General features: G+C 36.6%; 2 protein-coding genes across 3 annotated transcripts; both read left to right on the forward strand.

Moving 5' to 3' along the window:
- Positions 1-1,265: 1,265 nt before the first annotated feature.
- LOC125842238 (tRNA (cytosine(38)-C(5))-methyltransferase 2) lies at positions 1,266-19,832 on the forward strand. Of its 2 annotated transcripts, none has more exons than XM_049521495.1 (9): positions 1,266-1,611; positions 2,467-2,560; positions 2,697-2,815; positions 2,947-3,069; positions 9,691-10,006; positions 10,119-10,213; positions 18,171-18,236; positions 18,346-18,410; positions 19,208-19,827. In XM_049521495.1, exons 1-9 carry the CDS (start codon positions 1,435-1,437, stop codon positions 19,284-19,286), a joined length of 1,134 nt encoding a protein of 377 aa, XP_049377452.1. In that variant the 5' UTR covers positions 1,266-1,434; the 3' UTR covers positions 19,287-19,827. The 2 variants fall into 2 exon arrangements, 1 of the variants encoding a protein (XP_049377452.1); XR_007443893.1 differs by having other exon boundaries at positions 1,356-1,611; positions 10,112-10,213; positions 19,208-19,832.
- An 815-nt stretch (positions 19,833-20,647) lies between these two features.
- Positions 20,648-23,276, forward strand: LOC125842979 (ammonium transporter 2 member 5-like). Its single transcript, XM_049522243.1, has 3 exons — positions 20,648-21,268; positions 21,968-22,253; positions 22,726-23,276. The coding sequence occupies exons 1-3, from the start codon at positions 20,648-20,650 to the stop codon at positions 23,274-23,276; spliced, it is 1,458 nt and encodes a 485-aa protein (XP_049378200.1).
- The last annotated feature ends 1,506 nt before the right edge of the window (positions 23,277-24,782 follow it).

Genomic DNA, 24,782 nt, shown 5'->3' on the forward strand with positions numbered 1-24,782 from the left:
TTCAATCTTATCAAATAAACAAAAATTTATAAAATCGCATAATAAATTATTACAAAGCTATTTGTTCTCCACTTAAGTAATTGTTTCATCTAACTTTAATTTAATAAAAAAAAAATTGAACATAAATTATAGTGTACTAGTCTTTAATATAATCCTCCCACATAATACAGACAATTTCCTCATGTTGAACTTGTATTTCTCGATCATGTGACCAAGAAGACGAACCAACATTGTTACTTTGAGCCATTTGTTGGTTAATATCATCCGCAACTATATTTTCATACTCATAGACCATAAATATTTCATCACTTTAACAATCGGTTGGTGTGAGTTAAAGTGACTATATGTTGGTGAGAATAATAAATTTTAAAAAGTAATGATGTGATTATAAATTTTATTTACATATGAAATAAATGGTTAGTAGATATAAATGTGGGGTTGTTTTAACAAAATATAAACTCGTGGATCAATTTTTGTATTAAAATATCTCAAATCGTGATATGAAATTACCATATAATTCCATATCATGTTTTTGGAGAATATGGAATCATGAGATGGAATCAGCGTAAAATCGCATGTTCAGACACTGATTCCATCTTACGATACCATATCGTGATATGGTATCGCATTGCCAAACGTCTACTAAGATTAGACCATGTTTAAATTGATCGATGAAAGTGTGTATGTTTTCTTTCTTAAAAAAATCAACGACAACCCAACAAAATCTGTCGAGTTTCAGCGTTTCTCTAGTAGTGTTATTAGTAATGAACAAGAGTCTTCTTTTTACTCGTATTGAAGATGGATTCCTTTTACCCGTTGAGTTAAAAATTAGAAATCTAGTTTGAGTTAAATCCAGATAGCTTGGATTTGAAAAAAAAAAGTGTTGTTATTTAATTTAATTGATTGTTTAAAAAAAGTGGACATACATTTGTCGGTTATTTTTCATGCTAAAATTAGAGAAACTCTCAAAACAATTATTGATTTTTTTTTAAAAATTTGAAGTTCATCCGTTAGTTATTAATTAATTTATTTTTAACGAAAACTAACAGACAAATATCAATTTTTAAAATGAAAAACTACAATTGAAGAATATAATTAAAAACAAAAAAATCATAAAATTAATATTTTATGTTTAAGTGGTACATGAAAAATACAGTTGAAGCGTCTAAATAAAATAAGGGTAAAATAAAAAATAAGTACAAGTTAGAGTTAGAGGGGTTGTGTATTTGTTGGGCCTTTTAACAACCATCCAAAAGTTGTAGTAATAAGGACCAAAACAGATGCATTCTAAAACTTAGAGGACACAATTGAGTTAAAAACTCTTTAACAATTACAGAGCATTGCCCGCCGACGGTAGTTTGCTTGCGCCGGGACAAATACTGCAAAGCTGCGAATCCCTTTCAGTTTTACTATATTGTTGGCTATAGGTAGTTGATGGAGTCGAAAGTTTCTAGAAATCCATGGCGAGTGCTGGAGTTCTACAGTGGAATTGGTGGCTTGCGGTATTCTCTGCTTAAAGCCGCCGTCAACGCCACTGTTGTGGAAGCTTTCGACATAAACGACGTCGCTAATGACGTTTACCAGCACAACTTCGGTCACCGGCCTTTTCAGGTGTTTGAGAAAAAAAATCACCACATAATTGCTTTGTTTAACAATTAATTTACTTTTACTGATTCTCGCCCATTGTCGAAATTGTACTCAGTCTCGTTTTATGATGCTAAGTTTGGTACATTAGTTTAGCTAGTGTAAATATAGTGGAGAAGATATCATGTCAATGCTGGAAGTTTGAAAATTTATTGAATTTTAAGTGTTGAAAGTTTGTATAGAAGTGTTTATTAGTGAAATGGTATTCTACATTTTGAACGTATCAAATTGTGAAGAATTTCATGTAAATTAGGATTGTGGGAGTAGCTTTTCCAGTCTTTATTCTGTCGATGAAAACTCGAAGGAGAAAATACAGAATCTTGTCGGGGTATTCAGATACAAGATTATTCAGTTTGTTGGACTTGAATGGAGTAATGTTTTCATTCTAAGACCAATAAGCATTGTTCAGTAATAAAACATATATAGTTGTGGATATAATAATATTTTTGCTTGTCTCTGCAGTTGAAAATTTGAATTATTCAGTATTTATTGAAGGAACATGTGGCATACCTAAGCTTTTTAGGTTCCTTTTCTTTTATACATAGCAAGTAGAGAAAAAATTGTATGAAGAGAAGTAAAAGTGAGTTTTTTACCATGCATGAAATGTTTACTTTTTTAGTCTCACATGGAAAAAAATATTGTGGACTCTCAGTTTGAAATGGAGGGAGCATTTTACTCTATGAATGTTAAACAAATGTTACTGATAATTTATACTTGTCAAAAAATAATTTCACTGAGAATTTGCTTATCCATTGGTAGTTTCAAATGTTTTTATGATACTTAACTAGTATTGATAAAGTTTATATATTTGGGTGACAATAGGGTAACATTCAGACTCTGAATGCCGCTGATCTTGACAGCTACAATGCTGATGCTTGGTTACTTTCTCCTCCTTGTCAGCCATATACTCGACAAGGTGATGAATTGCATTCCCCCATTTTTTTATAATCGTGGTGCCCAGACCAGTAACCGTGTTCCCCCATTTCACTTTTCTTTCTTCTTCTTCTTATGGCTATATTAACTGAAACCTTTTTGTTACATTTTTGTGTCAGGACTCCAGAAAGGTTCTAGTGATGCACGTGCATCATCATTTCTTAAAATTCTGGAACTTGTACCACAGTTATTACGGCCTCCATCATATCTTTTTGTGGAAAATGTTGTAGGATTTGAGGTTTGTGTCTTTCCCAATCCATGCTTCATTCTACCACCTATGTTTTTCCTTATTTTATCCAGCTGTCTTATGCTATATTGGGGAGGATGGTCATCTTGGAATATATATAAAGCCTTTTTCCTTCATTGCAGACTTCTGATACCCATGCAATATTGGTCGATATATTGGAAAAGAATAATTTTGTTACACAAGAATTTATTTTGAGTCCACTGCAATTTGGACTGCCATATTCTCGGCCTCGTTATTATTGCTTGGTATGTCTCTATGCCTTCCTCTTTGGATTTTTATCAATAAAAAGGACTAGTGTCTATCTTCATCACATGTATGTTTTCATTCATTGCGCATGTTCTGGACTTCTTTTATTTTTTAAATAGTTGTCTATCCGTGATGTTGTTAATATTTGAATTACGCTTATTAATTGATGTGTTGAAATGAAATGAGCTGAGTAGAACGGAATAGTAACAAAGAACTTCATATACCTAACCCAACTAGTTTTTGATTGATGTATAGTCAATTGTTTGATGGATTACACTTATATGATTGATGAGAAATGATTGAGATGCATTGTGGAAACTGACTGAAATTTCCTCAATAAAGACGAAGTCTTTTGTGGGGAAAGATCACTGAGGAGCACAAAGAAAACAATTAAACAAATTGGGAGAACTTGGTCATTTCTCCTCTTTGGCTTATGAAGCTAACCAGCATGTTTTTTTAATAAAAGTTCTCCTATTTTTCCCAGATAATGGGAAAGGATAGGTAGTTTTACCTACTAATTGTTGTCGATTCTTCTCAACAGCTAAATTTAACATATTGAAACTTTTAAGTTGCATCTTTCACAACCTAAAGTTCATTGTGCTTAAGCAAACATGTTGTGCAGAGCAAAATATATCGTTTGATTTGATTACTAAGTGTCGAAGTCAAGGTTAATATTGGGCAGAGATGAGCACAGATAAAAAAGCTTAGTCAAATGTTTAACATCTAGTAACTAACATGGTTCCTCATAAACCTCTGAATGACATTCAGTACACGATAATTTTCTGTTAACTACTTTTTCAGTTACCTTTTTTTTAATATGCTTGAATAATCATTACAAGTAATCTTACATTTTAGTATACAGTTGGATGCTTTATAAAAAACTTGGGTCACATAGTTGACTAACATTTTAAAGGTAAAAATGCAGTACTGTTTTATTTTTAGGCCACACATAGCTTGGTTTACCTTGTTGTATCCCTTGATCTGTTCTAAAGTAATTAATTGTTTTGAGTTTCCCCCAAAGATTTGGTGTGGTGGTAAGAGGGCAATGCGTAATGTATAGGTTATAGGTGCATGTCAAGGGTTCAAACGTTGTGTCAGACAAAAGCCTTTAAGCAGAGAAGGGTAGAGAAATGGGCCATTATCCATTTTTGAGTTTTGAACCATGCAAACCTTGTGAATTTTTTTGTTAATAAGAAAATGTAAGTGTCTTGAGTTATCCTTATGTTAGTCCATTTTTCTTACCTGTTATGTTCCTTAAACCCATAGGCAACAAACAGTTATTTAGTGTTTTGTTTGTCCCAATTTATGTGGCATACTTTCCTTTTTAGTTTGTCTCAAAAAGAATATCATACTTCCTTATTTAGAAATCATTTGACTATAAACTTCCATTTTACTCTTGATGAGTTGATTTGTAGCCACACAAATGTCTATGACTTTTTCTAGACCACAAGTTTCAAGAGTTTGTCTTTCTTTCTTAACCTCTGTGCCCAATCATCGCCACATAAATTGGGATGAAAGGAGTATTGGAAAAGTGTTGGTGACTTTATGGACAATCTTATAGATTGCAGAAGATCTGCTTGAGTTGGAAACTAAATAATCAACACTTGTCATTCTTAACATCATGGGAGTAAACTGGGTAATGCCAAGGACCTCAATGGAGCTACTGAGGCTGGCTCTTCAATGGGATGGGAAAGGCAAAAGTGCAAACCTAGAACTCAATCCCCGCCGCTATTTCGTGGACCATTTGGAAAGAAAGGAATGCAAGAGTTTTTGAAAGCAAAATTGAATCTGTAAGTAGCATGAAGTACAAATGTATCTCCTTCACCTTTTTTGGGTGTAACATGGCTAATTGCAAATGATATAGATGCCATGTTAGATTGCTCCTTACACTTGCAGCTGTGATGAGCTGCTCTCTCTGTATGTTTCTTTAAAGCACTTTCTTGTTGCTGTATTTGCAATGAAGTAACCTTTAATAATCAAAACAAATTGTTAAAGACTAAATAGACATGGGAGTTCAGTAAATTTAGGATGCAAATGTGGCTTATTGGCGATCAAAATTCATTTCATAATTAGTTCATTCCTTGTGTATGTAATGTGTAAATTATAATTTATTGAGAATAACTTGTTTATTCTCAAAGAGAACAATGATATAAATACATGGAGAGAATAAGCTAACTATGGTAACTAAATATTCTAATCCCTAAGAATCAACTCTATTATCTATCTATATTATTATACAGATTCTGTAACACTCCCCCTCAAGCTGGAACATAGATATTGATCATGCCCAACTTGTTACAAAGGTAATCAACTCGAGTTCCATTCAACGCTTTTGTAAACAAATCAACTAGTTGCTCTCCTGTCTTCACGTAGCCAGTGGAAATCAAGTTCTCCTGAATCTTCTCACGAATAAAATGACAATCAACCTCAATATGTTTAGTTCTTTCGTGATACACCGGATTTGAGGCAATATGAAGAGCAGCTTGATTATCACACCAAAGTTTTGTTGGGGTATGATGCTTTAACCCAATTTTAGATAAAAGATGATGTATCCACATAATCTTACATGTAGACTGTGACATACCTCTATACTCAGATTCTGCACTGGATCGAGATACAACACCTTGCTTCTTACTCCTCCGTGATACTAGGTTGCCTCCAACAAAAACACAATAGCCTGTAGTAGATCTTCTATCAATCTTGGATCCAGCCCAGTCAGCATCTGCAAAACACTCAATACGAGTATGACCGTGATTACTATACAATATGCCAAGTCCAGGAGCTCCTTTCAAGTAACATATGATCTGTTCCAAAGCTTCCCAATGTTTGATCGTAGGTGAACTCATGAACTGGCTAACAACACTTACCGCAAAAGCAATATCCGGACGAGCCACAATAAGGTAGTTTAACTTCCCAACCAACCTTCTATATCTCTCTGGATCATCAAAAGGATCACCATCATCTTTCATAAGGTGCACATTGGGAACCATTGGAGTACTACAGGTTTGGCTGCTAACTTTTCGGTATCTGCAAGCAAGTCAAGAATATACTTTCTCTGAGACGGAAAATTCCCTTGTTGCTTCTGTTTACTTCTACTCCCAAAAAGTATTTCAACGAACCCAAGTCCTTTGTATGAAGTCTAGTATGCAAGAAAGTTTTGAGGGAAAAGATTCCCACATAATCACTTCCTGTGATGACAATGTCATCAACATATACAACAAGGAGGATAGTGCCAAATGTTGATTGCCGGTAAAAGACTGAGTGATCACATTTGCTAATTTTCATCCCAAAATTCTGAACTACCTCACTAAACTTGCCAAACCAAGCTCGGGGACTCTGTTTCAATCCATACAAGGACTTCTTCAAATGACAGACTTTCCCATACTCCCCCTGAGCAATAAAACCAGGTGGTTGCTCCATATACACTTCTTCTTGAAGATCACCATGGAGGAATGCATTCTTGATATCTACCTGATGTATAGGCCAATTCTCGGAAGCAGCTAAACAAATGAACAAACGGACATATGTGAGTTTGGCAATCGGGGAGAATGTGTCTGAATAATCTACCCCATATGTTTGAGCATACCCTTTAGCTACAAGTCTAGCTTTAAGTCTCGCTATAGATCCATCTGGATTAACTTTAACTGTGAAGACCCATTTACATCCCACCGATTTCTTTCCCTTGGGTAAATCCACTAAATCCCACGTGTGGTTTTCCTCTAAGGCATGTATTTCATCAAGCATTGCATCAGTCCACCCAGGATGATTCAAGGCCTCTTTCACTGTTTTGGGTACAGTTGGGTACAAAAACAGAGTCTAGAGAAGCAATCAAAGATCTAGACGTAGAGGATAAGTGGCCATAGGAAACAAAATTACTAATGGAATATGAGGATTTGCAACTATGTGTACCTTTGCGAAGAGCAATTGGGAGGTCAAGATCTTGTGGAGGATCAGAAGAATGAGGATCTGATGACAAAGGAAATGGTGCAGGACATGTATCATTAGCCTCTCGCCTTCTCGAGTAAACTTACAATTGGCGGTCTTGCCATATCAGATGGAGAAGGAGCTTCCGAAACAATAGTCGATTGGTCCTCAATAGAAGAATTGAGAGATGGAGGGACAACATCTGATTCTTTTGTCAAAACACGGGTGACCTGATAGACTAGCCACTCATCTTCCTCCCCCTGACTTGTAGAAATCGGAGGTGCATAGAAGAATGGTGTAGTCTCTGGAAATACCACATCTGTTGACACCAAATATTTGCCAAGTTTGACAGAATAACACCGATACCCCTTTTGGAGGCGAGAATAGCCCTGAAACACACACTTCAATGCCTTGGGATCCAACTTGGTAACAGATGGTCGAACATCTCAAACATAGCATGTGCTTCCAAATATCTTAGGTTCCACCGAAATTAGAGACTTGTTTGAAAACATAACATTGTAGGGCACATTACTAGCAAGCACAATAGATGGCATGCAATTAATCAGAAAACAAGTTGTAGAGACCACATCTGCCCAAAATTGTTTAGGAACCCTTATTTGGAACAAAAGTGCTCAAGCTGTCTCAAGTAAGTGTCTATTCTTCCTCTCAACAACTCCATTTTGAGAAGGTGTATCGACGCATGAAGACTGATGGAGAATACCATGTTGTCTCATATACAACTAAAAAAATTCCGACATATATTCTTTAGCATTGTCACTCCTCATAATACGTACTGAAGCATTGAATTGTGTCTTGACTTCAACACAGAAGGCACAAAAGTGAGTAAATACTTCCGAGCGACTCTTCATAAAATAAATCCAAGTCATCCGAGAAATATCATCCATAAAAGTAACTAGTACTTATGCCCAGTTTTGGAAACAACAGGACACGGTCCCCAAACATCAGAATGAACTAACTCAAAAGGTGACTCAGCTCGCTTATTAACCCTTGGACTTGATGAGCTACGATGATGTTTTGCAAATCGACGTGACTCACATTCTAATGAAGAAATATTCTGGAATTGAGGACACAACTTCTTTAATAGAGGTAGAAAAGGATGTCCCAATCGACAATGTGCTTTAAATGGAGACACAACACTAGAGCAGGCAACAAACCGAGGCTCCCATTCATCAAGGATGTAGAGATCGTCATATACATGTCATTTACCAAAAACTTGATTCGTCTTAAGATCACGAAACAAACAATGATCGGGAAAGAACGAAATATAACAATTAAGGTCTCTGGTAACTTTGCTAACATAAATCAAATTAAAGGCCAACTTTGGTAGACTTAATACAGATGACAGAGAGTAATAGAAGAGGTTGGTTTAACCGTCCCATATCCAACACTGTTGCAAGTTGATCCATCAGCTACGGTAACCGGAGAGGGTTCTTTGTGTGCTTGAAAGCAAGAAAAAATATTAGGATTACGTGTCATGTGATTTGTGGCACCTGAATCAATCCCCCATTTATTTGAAGAGGTGATAAGACATGTTTTATTTGATTCAACAAAGGAATTACTGAAGTGGATTCCTTCGAGATTTTCTGGTATTGAGAGAATTTAGCAAACTCCTTCGCTGAAATTAGGACCATTTTGTCAGATAATGGACTACAAGCACCAACGACTTAGACCTTTGAATTCTTTGATTATAGTCGGTCATTTTCCCAACAAGTCCAACCAGATTATATCCTAAAATCATACAATACCCAAGATAGACAATAACTTATTTTGGAACAATAAACAAAGTAATTGTTCTTCCTCACACCAATTCCACTTAAGGCTAGCTATCCAACTAATCAGAGACCCAAAAATAACTCCTGATAAATCAGAAAATTATCAAATAAAGATCCAAGTAAAAGTGTTGATTGAAGAGCAAAACCTGATGATGCTACAGCAAAATCCCAATGCTAAAATTGTAAGACACGAGTGAAATCGTAGCATCAAATATTAGCAGAAATCGCTAGAAAAAGGATGTCAACATACTACCAGATGCTGCCCGACACAGAGAGACCACCAGATTATTGGTTAGAAATAGGAAACTCTCTCAAATCGTGGTCTGCTGAACAAACAACCACCAAATCCTTGCTGGAAATGTCACTGCGACATTGGAACAGCAAGCAGATTGAATTTCTGATGCAGCACGCATAAATTTCTGATGCAGCACCACTACTGCAGTTTCACTGGAAAGGGTACTAATGGAACGTGAGGCTCACACGAGTAACTTCTAGCCTTCGAGATTTAGGGGTTTAAGATCGTGGGAAGTATCTTCTTCCTAAGTGGGTGGTGACAGAAATTTTGGAACTCTCAATCACTTCCGGTGAAACTATAGTTGATTCCGGCGAAGTCACAGTGACTTCCCGCGAAGACAAAATACCAACTCAGACATTGGCTCTGATACCATGTAAATTATAACTTATTAAGAATAACTTGTTTATTACTCAAAGAGAACAGTGATATAAATACATGGAGAGAATAAGCTAACTATGGTAACTAAATATTCTAATCCCTAAGAATCAGCTCTATTATCCATCTATATTATTATACAGATTTTGTAACATAATGCAATCAACTTATGGTTATTAATTTATTTATTTTGCAAAACACAAATTTAAATCACCGAAATTACTTTACTGCAGGCTAAGAGGAAACCTTTATCCTTTGAAGTCCCTGAATTTAACAATCAGCTTCTTCGGACCCCCGGTCCTTTACTTGGGCAGACTGAAAGCACAATGGAAAAGGAACAGCTGCTGTCACCAGAGTACTGGGATGAGCTGCTTCAAGCTTGTCAACCTGTAGACGATTTTCTAGTATTTAGAACTTTTGGTAATCGGAAGGACTCATCAACTTACTCTTTCCATGCTAATGATTCTGTAAAATCAGATAGAAGTGATGAGGAAAATGATGTGTACATTGTTCCATCAAGCCTGATTGAAAGATGGGGAAGTGCCATGGGTATCCTTCTTCCTGTTGATTACTACGGCTTCCTCTGTTTCTTATGTCATTTATCTCTCTCTCTCTCTCTGCTCGTCAATTGTTGTTGGGTTACATCCTTAAAAGATCACAGATATTGTTTATCCTCATTCAAAGCGTTGCTGTTGTTTTACAAAAAGCTATTACAGATACATGAAGGGTACTGGCTCCCTGTTGGCAACTGTCCAGGTAAAGCTTTAAAGTATCATCATGATGTTAACGTTTCTCCTTTGAATATGTTTTTTTTTTCAGTTGCCTTTATAATATAATATAACAATTAAGAAAGAGACTCTGTAGCTTTGAAAAGTTGGTTATAATCTTATTTGCTCTTTCGCTACTCCATGGGATTACCTTGATATTTCTTGTTGAAGGTTTCTGTAGAAATGGAGAAGGAAACCTTTTGGGAACTCTAAGAAACATACGATATCATACATGCAACCATGCTTCTGCATACATGGAGGATAAGCTGATTATTATTTATCTTCATAACCCATTACAACAAGTAGTTCCACAGTCTTTATAATTTTACGGGAGTTTTTCCTTATCTATAATGCCTCTTTCTGTATTTAAATTAATTCAAACCCGCACTTGAGATTTTTGTTCTATGAGACTCATGTGCATCTTGTTCACACTGATCACATGGGCTCTCTTTTCTTGTTGTTATGGAGGTTTATCTCTCTTCCATCCCCCTCAGCAGTCAAATGTTCTTTTAGATGTTAGATATTGCAGTAACAGGAGCAGTTATAACTTATAACACCTAAGGATGTTCTAGTGGTCAATGAAAGTGGAATGAAGACTAAAGAGACGAGAAATTTTGACACTTTCCCCCGCCTACCATCTAGCTGCAATCCTTCCCTTAACCCTAACCATGCTTAAGACATGGAATTGGATGCTTCTTACTCCAAAAGTCAATAAGTAGAAAAGTGAGGAAGGGTTTTTGGCTATGTTAATACAACTAGCCATACTTGTGTGAGAATGGTCATTGCTTGCCAAGTGGAATTTATGGGGCCACAATAATGCATCATTCATGCATCTTTCCCTCTCTTTCCACACATCAGCCCCAGCGAATCCCCTACCCCTGCTAATTAAGGCCTAAGGTATAGCACTAACTGTATCAAACGTACTAGCAATGACTTTTGAGGGCCCATCCATTCTTTTTCTTTCTTGTTCTTTCCCTCTGCTTGTCACATCACCCCTCTCTTCCCAGTATCCTCGTCCCATACAAACCATGTCACTGTTATCGATTGGATCTTCTGTGCTCTTTATTAGTTGGGTGGAAATAATTAGATGAATGGATTATTAATTGAAGAAATAGAAGTGGAAGATGGATTGACTATTGTGCCCAATGAAACCCAACTATGTACTGCTCTAAAACCTTATTAAAAAAAAAGTGTACTGCTCTAAGAACAAAAACCTTAGTAACTTAATTCCAACAAACAACATCAATTAGAAGGATCTCTTGCTCAAAAAAAAAGAACGATTTTTACTCGGTTAAGATTTATTTTCTCTTGTCCAATTTGTTCCAAAAATTTGTACAGTCATCCTTGGGAATATGTATGGGATAAAAAATCAAATGTGGTAGAGCAGAAACTTGATAGCATTTAATTTGAATTCACTTGAATAACCGGGTCCAACTGGGTATAACCCCTGTTGTCAAAGTAGAATAATGTGCCAGGGCCATTGTGAATGGTGCTTGTTGTGGGGAGAGATATGTTGTTGTGCCAGCTTGGTTCAGGGTAACCTTTGTGGAAGGTTTTCTACCAAGAGGTTGTTGAGTGGATTTTGAGGTTTTTGTGCCTTACCGGTTCTGGAACTTCACCGAAAGATGCTGATGGGTGAATGTGTATGGGAGGAGATGATGTGAAACATGCTTGGGAATTCAAAGAAATTGAAGATGGATTCTTCAATCTCACATGAACACCAAGAACAATTATGGGAAGCAATAAAAGGATAGGAAGATTAAGACAATTGTTAGGGCTATGTAGTAATTACCTAGACATATGTAAATATAAATAAATGTTACCCTTGGGGGTGGCCCAGTGGTTTGGGCTTGGGATTTCCATGTTGGAGGTCTCAAGTTCGAAACCCCTTGCCAGCGAAAGCAAGGGGTTTGCCTTCTGGATCGAGCTTGTCGCACCGGGCTTGCCTAGTGCGGGGTACCTCTCCTATGTGGTTTGCGAGCTATTGCATAAGAGCGGGGGTTTTACCCTTTGCTCACCCAAAGGGTAGCGGCTGCGGGTTTCCCTTGTCATAAAAAAAAAAAAATATATGTAAATGCAATCAATAATTTTAAATCCAGGATAAGAAGAAAGAAAGGATTGTTCTAGAGTTGAAGTGCAGTCAACTAACTCAAAGAAACAATGAAGGGAATTTAGTAACTAATAAGATTAATATTCAAATAAGTTACAATCCTAAGGGAGAAGGGATATGACTCATACATGAATTACTAACTTGTAGCCCTTGGGTGATTGCAGGGGATTTCAATGTTGTGAGGTTCCTTTCTGAGAAGAAGAATTGTAACAGAATCACCAAAGCTATGGAGGATTTTTCAGATTTCATTGATGACATGGAATTAGTAGACCCACCACTCATAGGTGGCAGCTTTACTTAGAAAAAAAGGAGATAGGCATGTTACAGCAGCAAGATTGGATAGGTTTCTATTTTCAGAAGAATGGGAGATATCATTCAAGAAAATCAAACAAACTCTTTTGCCTAGAGTCACCTCAGACCATAACCCGCTGCTACTAAAATGTGGAAATTGGGAGAGGTCACAGTCTTATTTTAAATTCGAAAATTGGTGGTTGCAAACTGAAAAATTCAAAGAGAGAGTTAAGGTGTGGTGGGACTCTGAAATTTTTGTGGGTAGGCCAGATTACATTCTAGCTTGTAAGATGAAGGCTCTCAAAGTAAAACTGAAAGAATGGAGCAAAACTGTACAAGGTAATCTAGGTTTACAGAAACAGAACATCTTAAATCAGCTTTATGAGTTAGATATGATCCAGGAACAAAGGTGCTTGTCTGAAGATGAATCATATCTGCGGGCTGTCCAGTCAGTAGAGTTTGAGGAAGTGGAAAAAAGAGAAGAAGTAGCATGGAGGCAAAGATCCAGGGCTGTATGGTTGAAAGAGGGTGACCAAAACACAAAGTTTTTCCATAGAACAGCAAACAGTCGCAAGAGATACAACAACATTGACAGTCTGATTANGATGAATCATATCTGCGGGCTGTCCAGTCAGTAGAGTTTGAGGAAGTGGAAAAAAGAGAAGAAGTAGCATGGAGGCAAAGATCCAGGGCTGTATGGTTGAAAGAGGGTGACCAAAACACAAAGTTTTTCCATAGAACAGCAAACAGTCGCAAGAGATACAACAACATTGACAGTCTGATTAATGGAACTAATGTCACAGACTCAACAATAATTAGGGAGGAGATCACAGGTTTCTACCAAAACCTTTACAGAGAGAATGAACACTGGAGACCCCAATTCAATCCTAGAGAACAAGTTGTGCTCAATGAAGAAGACAACCTCTTTCTTCAAAGTTAATTTGGATAACAAGAAATTAAAGAATGTGTTTTTGATTGTGCAGGAGACAAGGCTCCTGGTCCAGATGGTTTTACCATGGCTTTTTTCATACATTGTTGGGATGTGGTGAAGGTAGGTGATAGCAGCCATTCAGAACTTCCATAGTCAAGGCTATTTTGAAAAAAGTTTCAATGCTACATTTATAGCTTTGATCCCAAAAAAGACGGGGGCAACAAAATTGAAGGACTTCAGGCCCATCAGCCTGATTAGCAGTGTCTACAAGATCATATCCAAGGTCCTAACAGAAAGACTCAAGAAAGTGATGTCAAAGCTGGTGGATACACATCAATTGGCATTCATTAAGGGCAGGCAGATCATGGATGCCATACTTATAGCCAATGAATGTGTAGATGTGAGGAAAATAACTAAAATCCCTGGGATTCTATGTAAGTTGGACATAGAAAAGGCCTATGATCACCTCAATTGGGACTTTATGTGGTACACACCAGAGAGGATAGGCTTTGGAAATAGGTGGATAAATTGGTTGAAGTATTGTGTGAGAACAGTCAAATTCTCAGTTCTAATAAATGGTACCCAATCTGGTTTCTTTCCCTCTGAAAGAGGATTAAGGCAAGGGGATCTCCTCTCCCCCTTCATTTTTATCCTAGCTATGGGAGGACTAAGTGACATGTTGAAAACAGCACAATCAAACAACATGATCAGAGGTTTCTGGATGAATGATAGTGACACTAGGGGTTTATCTATCTCCCATTTGGAGTATGCTGATGACACCCTAGTGTTTTGTGGTGCAGAGGAAGATCAACTAAAGCATCTAAGAATCATATTTATATTGTTTGAAGCTATTTCTGGTCTACATATAAATTGGAGCAAAAGTTTTGTCTACCCAATGAATGAAGTCCCAGAAATCAACAGATTGGCTGGCATCTTAGGAGGTAAAGTGGGAGAAATGCCTACCACCTACCTAGGGATGCCTCTAGATGCAAACAGTAAATCAAAGAATATATGGAATGCAATGGTGGAGAAGTGTGAAAAAAAGCTGGTAAATTGGAGAAGTCAATACCTATCCTTGGGTGGAAGATTGACACTAATTAATAGTGTGCTTGATGCTATGCCAACCTACATGATGTCTTTATTCCCTATGCCAGGGAGTGTTTTAAAGAAGCTAGAATCCATCCGGAGAAACTTTTTATGGTAAGGAAATGGAGAGGGGGGAAAGAAATATCACCTGATGAAATGGGAAGTGGTGATAAACAACAAAAAAGAAGGTGGAATGGGCACAAAGAATCTCAAAGTTTAAAACTAGAGTCTCCTTTTGAAGTGGTTGTGGAGGTTTGCTTCTGTAGAACAAGGTCTGTGGAAAGATGTTATAATCTCCAGATATGCAATGGAGGACTCATGGACTACAAAGGAAGTTAGAAGCCCTTATGGGGTTGGTTTATGGAGAACAATCAAGAATTTGTGGCCTAAAATATGGAGAAATTCAAAAATTGATATAGGAAATGGAAGGAAGACATTCTTCTGGAATGATGTGTGGGTTGGACAACACTCTCTGAAACAGTTGCATCCTGAGATTTATAATCTGAACCAACAGAAGGAAGCAACAGTAGCAGAAGTCATAGACAACCAAGGATGGAACCTATCTTTTAGGAGAAGGTTGAATGATTGGAAAATGGACAAATTAGCAGATTTTTACAAGTCTTTGAAGCAGGCAAATAACCTTGACACAAATGAGGACAGTTTACAATGGTTGAGGGCCAACAATGGGAAGTTCACAATTAAATCAGCTTATAGACATTTTGACAGGCCAGCTGAAATGTTGTTACAATGGCCTTGGAAGATGATATGGAAAATTAATGTACCTCACAAGGTGGCTTGTTTCACCTGGTTGGTAGCTAGGGAAGCAGTACTAACTCAGGACAATCTAATGAAAAGGGGAAGACAGCTATGCTCCAGGTGTTTTTTTTGTGAAATAGAAACAGAGACAACAAACCATCTTTTCCTCCATTGCAAAGTGACAGAGAAATTGTGGCAGGTCTTTTTGAATTTGAGGGGAATCAGCTGGTCCATGTCAAGACACACCTCAGATTTTCTAGCATGCTGGAATAGAGAAGGGAATACATCAGGTCACAAGGAGAGATGGAAGATTGTCCCTGCTTGCATCTGGTGGACAATTTGGAAGGAAAGGAAGCAGAGATGCTTCGAAAACAAGAGCATCCCTTTCCAGAGTTTGAAGTTGAACTGTCTTATAACCCTTTATTTTTGGTGTAATCATGTCCTCCCCAAAGAGGTGGAGGCTATTACTCACTTTTTAGATAGTTTAGGAGGGGTATAAATGATAGATCTTTTGGTTTTGCTTACTGTATACTCCTCCTGATGTAATTACTACTGAAATACACCATTGGTGTATTGTTATCTATAAAATGTTAACTTTCTCAAAAAGAGTGGTTTAACTCCAACTTTCATACAGTAACCTAAACTCATCCTCCAAAAGTAATTGCCCTTTAAGAAGATAGATCATATCCCACAATATGCTTATGCGGATATCTAAAGAGTGGAGAACAAGGTCCAAGACAACTAGAAGCCCAAAAGGAGAAGGAAAACCCATCTCCTTGGTTCTAAATGAAGAGGCCCTAAATTAAAAGGTATTTTAGTATTTTTTTTTCCTTGGAATAATGAACCCTAGTAGAAATAGGCTATTAGGTTGTTCTCTTTGAAAGGAGATTTATTTGGATGATGAGTTTAGGTTATTCTTTGAGAGTTAGGGATTTGTTCCATTCTTTTGAACTTCTCTTAAATTACTACAAGTTAGTAATTCATGTATGAGTTCATATCCCTTCTCCTTTGGATTGCATCTCTTAGTTGAATGTTAATAATAAAACCTAGTTCTTTCTTCTCCTTTTGGACTTCTAATTATCTTGGACATTGTTCTCCACTCTTTAAATATCCCCAATTCACAAATATTGTGTATTTTGAAGTTCGGAAAGAAGCCTACATTTCATGATGGCCACCTCGTATCCCATAGGAGATATTTGGGATGGAGGAGTGATGGGACGAGAAGGGGGAAGAAGAAAATGAAAGAAAGAGAAGCAGTAGGCAGGGTTGGGCTTGCTGGGCTTGTGTGTAAAGAGACAGGGAGAAACGAATAATGCATTATTGTGGGCCCCACAAATGCCTCTGGCAAGCAATGACCACCCTCACACAAGTTTTACCTTGTATTTAACACAAAGTAAAGTGTCTCTGACCCAGGTTCAAATTCAGCAAAGGGTAAAGTTAATTTCTTCTATGAGTTATCCAATACAAATACTAGTGGAAGGATGCAGGTACTGATGTAATAGTTGTGGTAACTGGTATGCGCAAGTTGACCAGGAAAGCATCGTTATAAAAAAATAGTTATGGTCATTGATCTACTTGAAACATAATTTATTTACTTGTCAATTTTATTCTTTTTTACTTATGGTTGTATAATATGCACTGCCTGTTGGTTAATTCTAGATTTGCTTATGAAAGTAGGATTTTTGGACTTACTGTTTTCTGTGAAACTAATCTAGAAGACAAAATGACATCCCTCATTTAAAGGTGAAAAAGTGTAAGATTCGTCACCGGGGTGTGGCCTTTTTGCCTTGTTGTCACCACCCCATGAGCATAGCCATGTTCTTGATTCGAAATTGGGGAGGAGGTTCATATCTTCCAAATGGAGGTACAAGTGATGAAGTTGCTCGTGTCGTGCCGCGACGTTAAATTCCTTCCATCCATCTTTACTTGTCCATGTTTGACTTGGCACACCCCATAAGAAGCAATAAATGAAGTGGTAATTTTACTATATAACCCCTAATTATTGTAAGTCATCTCACTCATTGGGAAATGTATTAGAAATAACTAGTACTTAATAATAAGGGTAAAATAGGTATAAAATGGCATATTATCTCCAGGGCTCCCAAACTGGACAAGTAATAGTGGACATCAATTTTTATTATAGTATATAGACAAGTAAAGATGGAGGGGGGAGTACTTAACTGCTCCATTTGATTAAGGCTGGTTTCTCCAGTTTCCAAGATGAAGTGTTGTGTATCTGAAAATTATAGTTTTTTTCTTTGATTCTATGATTAATCAAAATGTTCTTCTGTTTTATTTAGTTTGATCTGGATAATTTATACTGATGTTGGATTATTCATTCTATTTTCTCCGTGTTATTAAAAGTCATTGGTTCATCACTTAAATCGATGTGAAATGAGGAGTTATCGCTTCATGGAGAAGCATGTGCTTTAGAGAAGTGTGTGCTTCAAACAATGATGTAAAAGTGATCCCAGTAAGAAGTAATCTCAACTTTGAGGATTTGGATTAGTAGTGGCTGTCACACTACAGCGGCATTATTGTATATTGGAGGCTAACATTAGTTATTTTAGATGTAATTTGGCTATTATGGTACTAAACTCTTATGTGTTTAGTAGTGTTTAATTTTTTATAACTTGTACACTTGACTTCAAAGAAGCATGCACTTCACTTAACCCTCTTCAATCCTCATGCACCTTGTAATTTTTTTGTGCTTTTCACTTCTAAAAATATTGCTCTCCAATGATTTCATGGGGTGCCATTTCATAAATACAGGAAAGAACAGAGAATAGAACGCCTTCACTGCAGGGTCTGTCTCTTAGATACTTCACGCCTAGGGAGGTATTCAATTCTCTTCAGTTTTGTGAAATAGTTCTGTCTTCTTGCTTCTTTGCTTTCTTGGAAAATAAAGCAATATAGATTCAAGACATCTCACAGATCTTGATTGTAGGTTGCGAATTTGCATTCTTTTCCAGAAGACTTCCAGTTTCCACAACACATCAGTCTTCGCCAACGGTACATCTTTTTCCCAGTACTTGTACTTCCTTATTAATGAATCATTTTTTTCTTAACTCCTGTGATTGTAGTTCAAATAGTTAGTGTGTAATTGTTGTTTTTATTTCATAGAAACTGATGTTGCATAGGCCTTAAGGGAATTGCCGATCTTGTATTGATGTTTTAGAAAATTTTCCATGTTCCTGTCTTTCTATGGGCCATTTTGACTTTTCCTATTTTCGAAACAGTGTACCCCCTCCTCTTCATTTTATGTGGTGGTGTTTGACTGGGCACTGAGTTTAAGAAAGAAAGACATGTACATATCATCATTACCATTAGAACTTGTGATCTTAAACATGCCATGGCATTTTTATGGCCATAAGAACATATCATTAAGGATGAAACATGAAGTTTAAAGTCAAAGAATTTCCAAATACAGAAAAGTGTCAATTCATTTTGGAATTGACTATAATGGAAAGAGTGTCATTTAACACGAAAGAGGGTGTATATCCTGATTCTGATCCATTTCATTGTTTGAGTTGGATAGAAGGTGATTAGACCTTATCCTACAAATGCATATTGTCACAAGTGAACAATTAAATTAACAAACAAACGAGTACATTAATACGACACAAAATTGCCCGAGTTTACCTTGTGAAATTACAGTTGTCACTTTAGTTAGCTTTAAAGCTATTCCCGCAAGAATGAGAGAGTTCGTCCTGGGCTCCTGGATTTACTTAACGAGATTTGAGCAATTTTGTTCTGGGTTTCATAAAAGAATTGCGTGCTAACATATGTCTTTGGGTTTTTTGGTGCAGTTATGCAATGCTAGGAAATAGTTTAAGTGTGGGAGTGGTTGCTCCATTGCTTCAATATCTCTTCACCAACCCTTCATGATTATGTTATTATCTGAAGCTCCATCTTTACAAGTTTTACTGGATAAAAATTCACAGCCAACAGTTTTTCCCTAAATCTGATGGTCTAGTAGATGGATGCACTAAAGAAAAGAAGCGCTGACACGATGATGCGGATTGCAGAAGAACAATCTGTAACCAGCGTTTCTATAACTTGATCCAGGTGAGATGATTGCGTTTTGACTTCAGTAAATTGTGTTAAAGAGAGATATATGGGATGCCCCTTCTGCATTCTGCTCATTGGCTGCGTAGAATGGTTCTCAGCTGCACTCACAATATTTTGAAATGTATGAGCTTGGAGCCATTGCTAACCGCAAGAGGTGCTTGCCTAATTTCATCTCTAAGATCTATCAAAACATTTGAATTGAGTAGAGATTTCACAAATCCTCCTTGATTGAACAGGTTAAAATGATGTTTATTCAATATACTGTAACTTTAAAAGCTCTTAAGAAATCTGTTGCATGCAAAAATTGTTTGTATAGAATTATTGCACTCAAAAATTATATTTGATTTCGTCTTCTTTTTTTATTTTTGTAAATTTATGATTTAATTAATCAGTTCAATATTAAAAATTGTTGGAACAATAAGTTGAGCTTCAATTTGGATGAGATTTGAGTTGTGAAGTCATATCCAACATGGATGAACAATGAAGCTTTTGAGTATTAATTTTTTAGTGGGTCGAGTTGGGGATTAAAAGAGTTTAAATGGGTCAGTAGATTTGATTGAAAAAAAATGTGTCACGTAGGCGGCATATAGGAAAATTAAGTTGGAACATGGAGATTTAACACAATAGAGGTAAATATGACTTGCGAGCAAATAGGATCCCCNCCCCCCCCCCCCCCCCATAATTTTATGTAATAGAAGTAAAAAGAAGGATTTTTGCACGTTAAACTCAAAGCTAGATGACCACCGTTGAAATTTACCCAACTTTGGAGATTCTCTCGTATTTTCTTCAAGAAATTGAACACAATTTTGAGACACAAACTAATGTAATGATCAAAAGGGATCAAAAAGTTGCATCAGCTCCTATAAATTTCCTTGCAAATGTCGTTACACTGCCATATAACATTGTAATAACCGTAAGATAAATGGCTCTTCAAAACTTAAGCGTAGTGACCAATGACCTACAAATTATATTTAACTAATTATGACATAAATACTATAAGATTCACTATAGCTAGAATCAAAAAAACTTACAAGAAAACTACTCCATTGTAGAAAGACAGCTTGACGTGAGAATCAACTTTAATGTACTCTATATAATCCATTCACAATTCAAACAATGAAAATCAACGTTTCTCCTAATTAATCTCCTAACAAACCAACAAAACAAAATCAAGAAATATGAGTTTATCATCTCCACCAGCCTTTAACTTTTCTATGCTCCCATCAAACTTGATTCCGGGGGATGCGAATCCTCCGTGGATGAGCAAAGGTGACAATGCATGGCAACTTGTAGCAGCCACCTTAGTGGGGCTACAAAGTGTACCAGGCCTTATAATACTCTATGGAGGAGCTGTCAAAAAAAAATGGGCAGTAAATTCAGCTTTCATGGTTTTATATGCCTTTGCTTGTGTACTACTATGTTGGGTTTGTTGGGGATATAGAATGTCATTTGGAGAAAAACTAATACCAATATGGGGTAAAGTAGATGTTGCGTTAGAACAAGATTACCTCTTCCAGAAAGCATTTCTGGGGATGTTTCCTAACGCTACTATGGTCTTTTTCCAGTTTGTATTCGCGGCTATCACTTTGGTTCTGATAGCGGGTGCATTGCTTGGAAGGATGAATTTTTATGCTTGGATGTTGTTTGTACCATTGTGGCTAACATTTTCTTATACTTTTGGTGCATATACTATTTGGTCTTCTAATGGTTGGTTGTCTGTTAATGGCATTATTGACTATTCTGGTGGATATGTCATTCATCTCTCTTCTGGTGTAGCTGGTTTTACTGCTGCTTATTGGGTAAGGACACAACATTTTTCCCAGTTTATCCTTACTAATACGTTCTTATAGCTATAGAATTGTTCGGATATGTTTAAGACCACAAGTTTTAAGAATACTTTTGGTGTACTAATTACCTAACCAGATAAACTTGTACACTATCTTTATCAAACATAGTGAGAGTTCTAAAAAGATAACCAAACATAGTGAGAGATTATAAAATTCGCCATGTATCACTGATACAACAGTTCAGAAATTCTCCATGTATTAGTGATACAAGAGTTTCTGAAGTTCGCTCTGTATCACTGATACAACAATTCGCTTTGTATCTGTTGTTTTATCAATGATATAGAGCAAATTTCAAAAACCCGTTGTGTCACTAATACAGTGTGAAATTTGGAAACTGTTGTATTACCAAGACACAGCAAATTTAAAAAAGTGTTGTATTACTAATACAAAGCGACTTTCATAAGCTGTTGATACGTTGGTAATTGTCCAAACTAACGCTATGTTTGATAATTAGACCTCAAACTATTGCTATTTCTAAAAAGAAAAAACTTTTTTTTAAAGGTTGGCCGAATCAACACCATACAAAATGAAATAGACAGAAGGAATAAATGAACAAAGCTAAAGAAGAAAACAATGAGAAGGAAAAAACTATAGCTCTCTATTGAAGAGTAAACTTTCCTGTGATGCTCTTTTTGTGAAATATTATTGCAGGTGGGTCCAAGATCAACCAAGGATAGAGAGAGATTTCCACCAAATAACATACTTCTGATGTTGGCTGGGGCAGGACTCCTGTGGATGGGGTGGTCAGGGTTCAATGGAGGTGATCCATATGCAGCCAACATTGATGCATCCTTGGCTGTGTTAAACACACATGTTGCTGCTGCTACAAGCTTGTTAACATGGCTCATTCTTGATGTCATCTTCTTTGGAAAGCCTTCTGTTATTGGTGCTGTCCAAGGCATGATCACTGGCTTAGTTGCAATCACACCTGCTGCAGGTACCATAACAATTTTATCTTCACTTCCTTATTAGGGTCATTTCAGGCATTTTCTAATCACGAGCGTAAGTTAGTGTATACTGACAGTGTATAAAACATATACATCTATAAAAGGATTCCATGCGTAGACGTGAAAGGTTAGATTAGACTGACATGCTTAGTCATTCTGCTTTAAAGAGTAGGGATTCCCTTAATCAATGAAAGGCACAAATAGGCCAGTGAATTTAAGACGAGTAGGCAAGCATGGGGTTATACTGGTCAACACTTTCATCTATCTACTGAACCAATTAATCTTCTCGGGGAATCAGACTAGGTTGTTCACTGTTCTACTAGGAGTTAACTGTCTATAACAAAATGATATAACCTAGAATATGAGTAAATAGCATGCTACAACATGTTAAATTATATTGATCGTGTTCGTGTATATAACTTAAACACGATATTTTTAGCCCTTATACATGTTGGTGTGTAGGTGTTGTACAAGGATGGGCAGCCATAGCCATAGGACTATGTTCAGGCTCAATTCCATGGTTCACAATGATGGTAGTCCACAAGAAGTCTGAGCTTCTTCAAAAAGTGGACGACACAATGGCTGTCTTCCACACCCATGCTGTGGCTGGATGCCTTGGAGGACTCCTCACGGGGCTCTTTGCTCACCCGAGACTATGTTACCTTTTCTATGGCTACTATAACAAATATTATGGCCTCTTCTATGGGCTTCACGACGGACAAGCCCACAAAGGACTCAGGCAAATGGGTCTCCAACTTATTGGGATTCTGTTCATCGTGGTGGTGAACGTTGTGATGACAAGCTTGATATGTTTGTTGGTGCAGCTCATTGTACCACTGAGAATGTCAGAGGAAGATATGGAAATTGGAGATGAAGCTGCACATGGTGAGGAAGCTTATGCTATTTGGGGACAAGGTGATAGGCTTGAGAAATCTGCAGGATTTTCTGATACTGCTGCTGGAGCTGCTAAGTCTAGTTTTAATACGTCTAGAAGTCAGGTCGAAATGGTCTAATTTAAAGTAACTTCGCGATATTGGTGATATACTAATGCATTTCTTGTGATGTGTGTTTTCTTAAATTCTGGACTAGTTTTCTTTTGTCATAAGGATATAACTGATCATGATGATGTTAAGTGATCAATTTGCACTAGCTGCAGGCTGCAAGAGTGCTTTTGGCATTCATTGAATGTATTTCCTGAGGAAGTGATAATAATTAATAAGAAATACAAGGTTTCATCTTCTTGTTATATAAGAATAGTGGCAAGGCATCAATTGGTTTGTTTGTTAGTTCACACATGTACGTTTTTGTTGCTTTTCTTCTTCCTGCAATTTTTCCAATATAAAGAAAGGTGAAAAGTTCACGAGGTAGGGGTATGGTCTGCATACACTTTACCCTCCTTCTCAGACCCCACTTGTGGGATTTCACTGGATATGTTGTTGTTGTTATCATAAAGAAAGGTGAAAAGTTCAAAAAAGGGGGTGACGCGTTGCATGCTCACTCCTCAAGAAGTTCATCCTAACTGTTTTATTCTTGATTAAACTATGGACATAAAGACAACTATGTTTTCCACCAGATAAGTTGGAAGTTAAATGCAGTCAATCAACTTTGTTGAATTACACTGAATATGTTGTTATTGTTGTGGTTGTAACTAAGAAGACAAGAAAAGCAGGGGAAATAGGTGCTGCATGTAGATACTAGCTAGACATTTGCTGAGGTAGTGTAATAGAAGTCTATTGCTGCACTTTGCCAGTCCTATGACAGTACTAATACTACTTGAGGAATTAATATAGCAATAACCAAAATCCATTCTGACTAAAATCCAGTTAAATTCAGTCATATATAGAATACCATAAAGATGTAATCAAAGTTTGGTATAAATAAGAAGATGATTTAGGCCAAAAAAATTTAACATATCTAGAAAGATTTCGCAATGCTCTTAGACTTTTGTCTGCAAACTCATCATTTGCCTTGATAGGTAGCGTTAAAAGTCTCATCTCTCAGTGAGGCTTCCAGCTCTCCCAAATAGATGTTGGGATATATGTGAGCTTCTTTTTATAGGATCTTCGTTCAGTTAACATACCTTGTATTGTTCTGCACATTTGCATATAAGTTTTTATCATTCATAGCACCTTCAAAATGCACTATTCCATTGGAACTGTTTCTGTTTCAAAGGATCATAAGAAACATAAGACATAGCATTGATACAACAGAAATTTTAAATGTATAAAGTCCATTAGTGAAATGATATTCTTCCGTTTCAATTTGTTTGTCATATTTTCATTTTTAGGCATAACGTTCTTTTTTTTGGCAACTCTTTAATTTCAACTTTCCACCTGCTCCTTGAATAAGCAATAAGTTGTGTCAACAAAGAAAACAAAAATATGCATATCAAAGAATGCTTTACAAATTCATATAACAAACACCTCATCATATTCAGACTTCCTAGTTCACTCAATTATTTGGTTTCAAATTAAGTTCTTTTTGTTATTGCAAATTTCAATGTATTCGAACGATTAATA

This window comes from Solanum stenotomum, chromosome 10 (assembly GCF_019186545.1).
Source record: "Solanum stenotomum isolate F172 chromosome 10, ASM1918654v1, whole genome shotgun sequence".
Taxonomy (NCBI): Eukaryota; Viridiplantae; Streptophyta; class Magnoliopsida; order Solanales; family Solanaceae; genus Solanum; species Solanum stenotomum.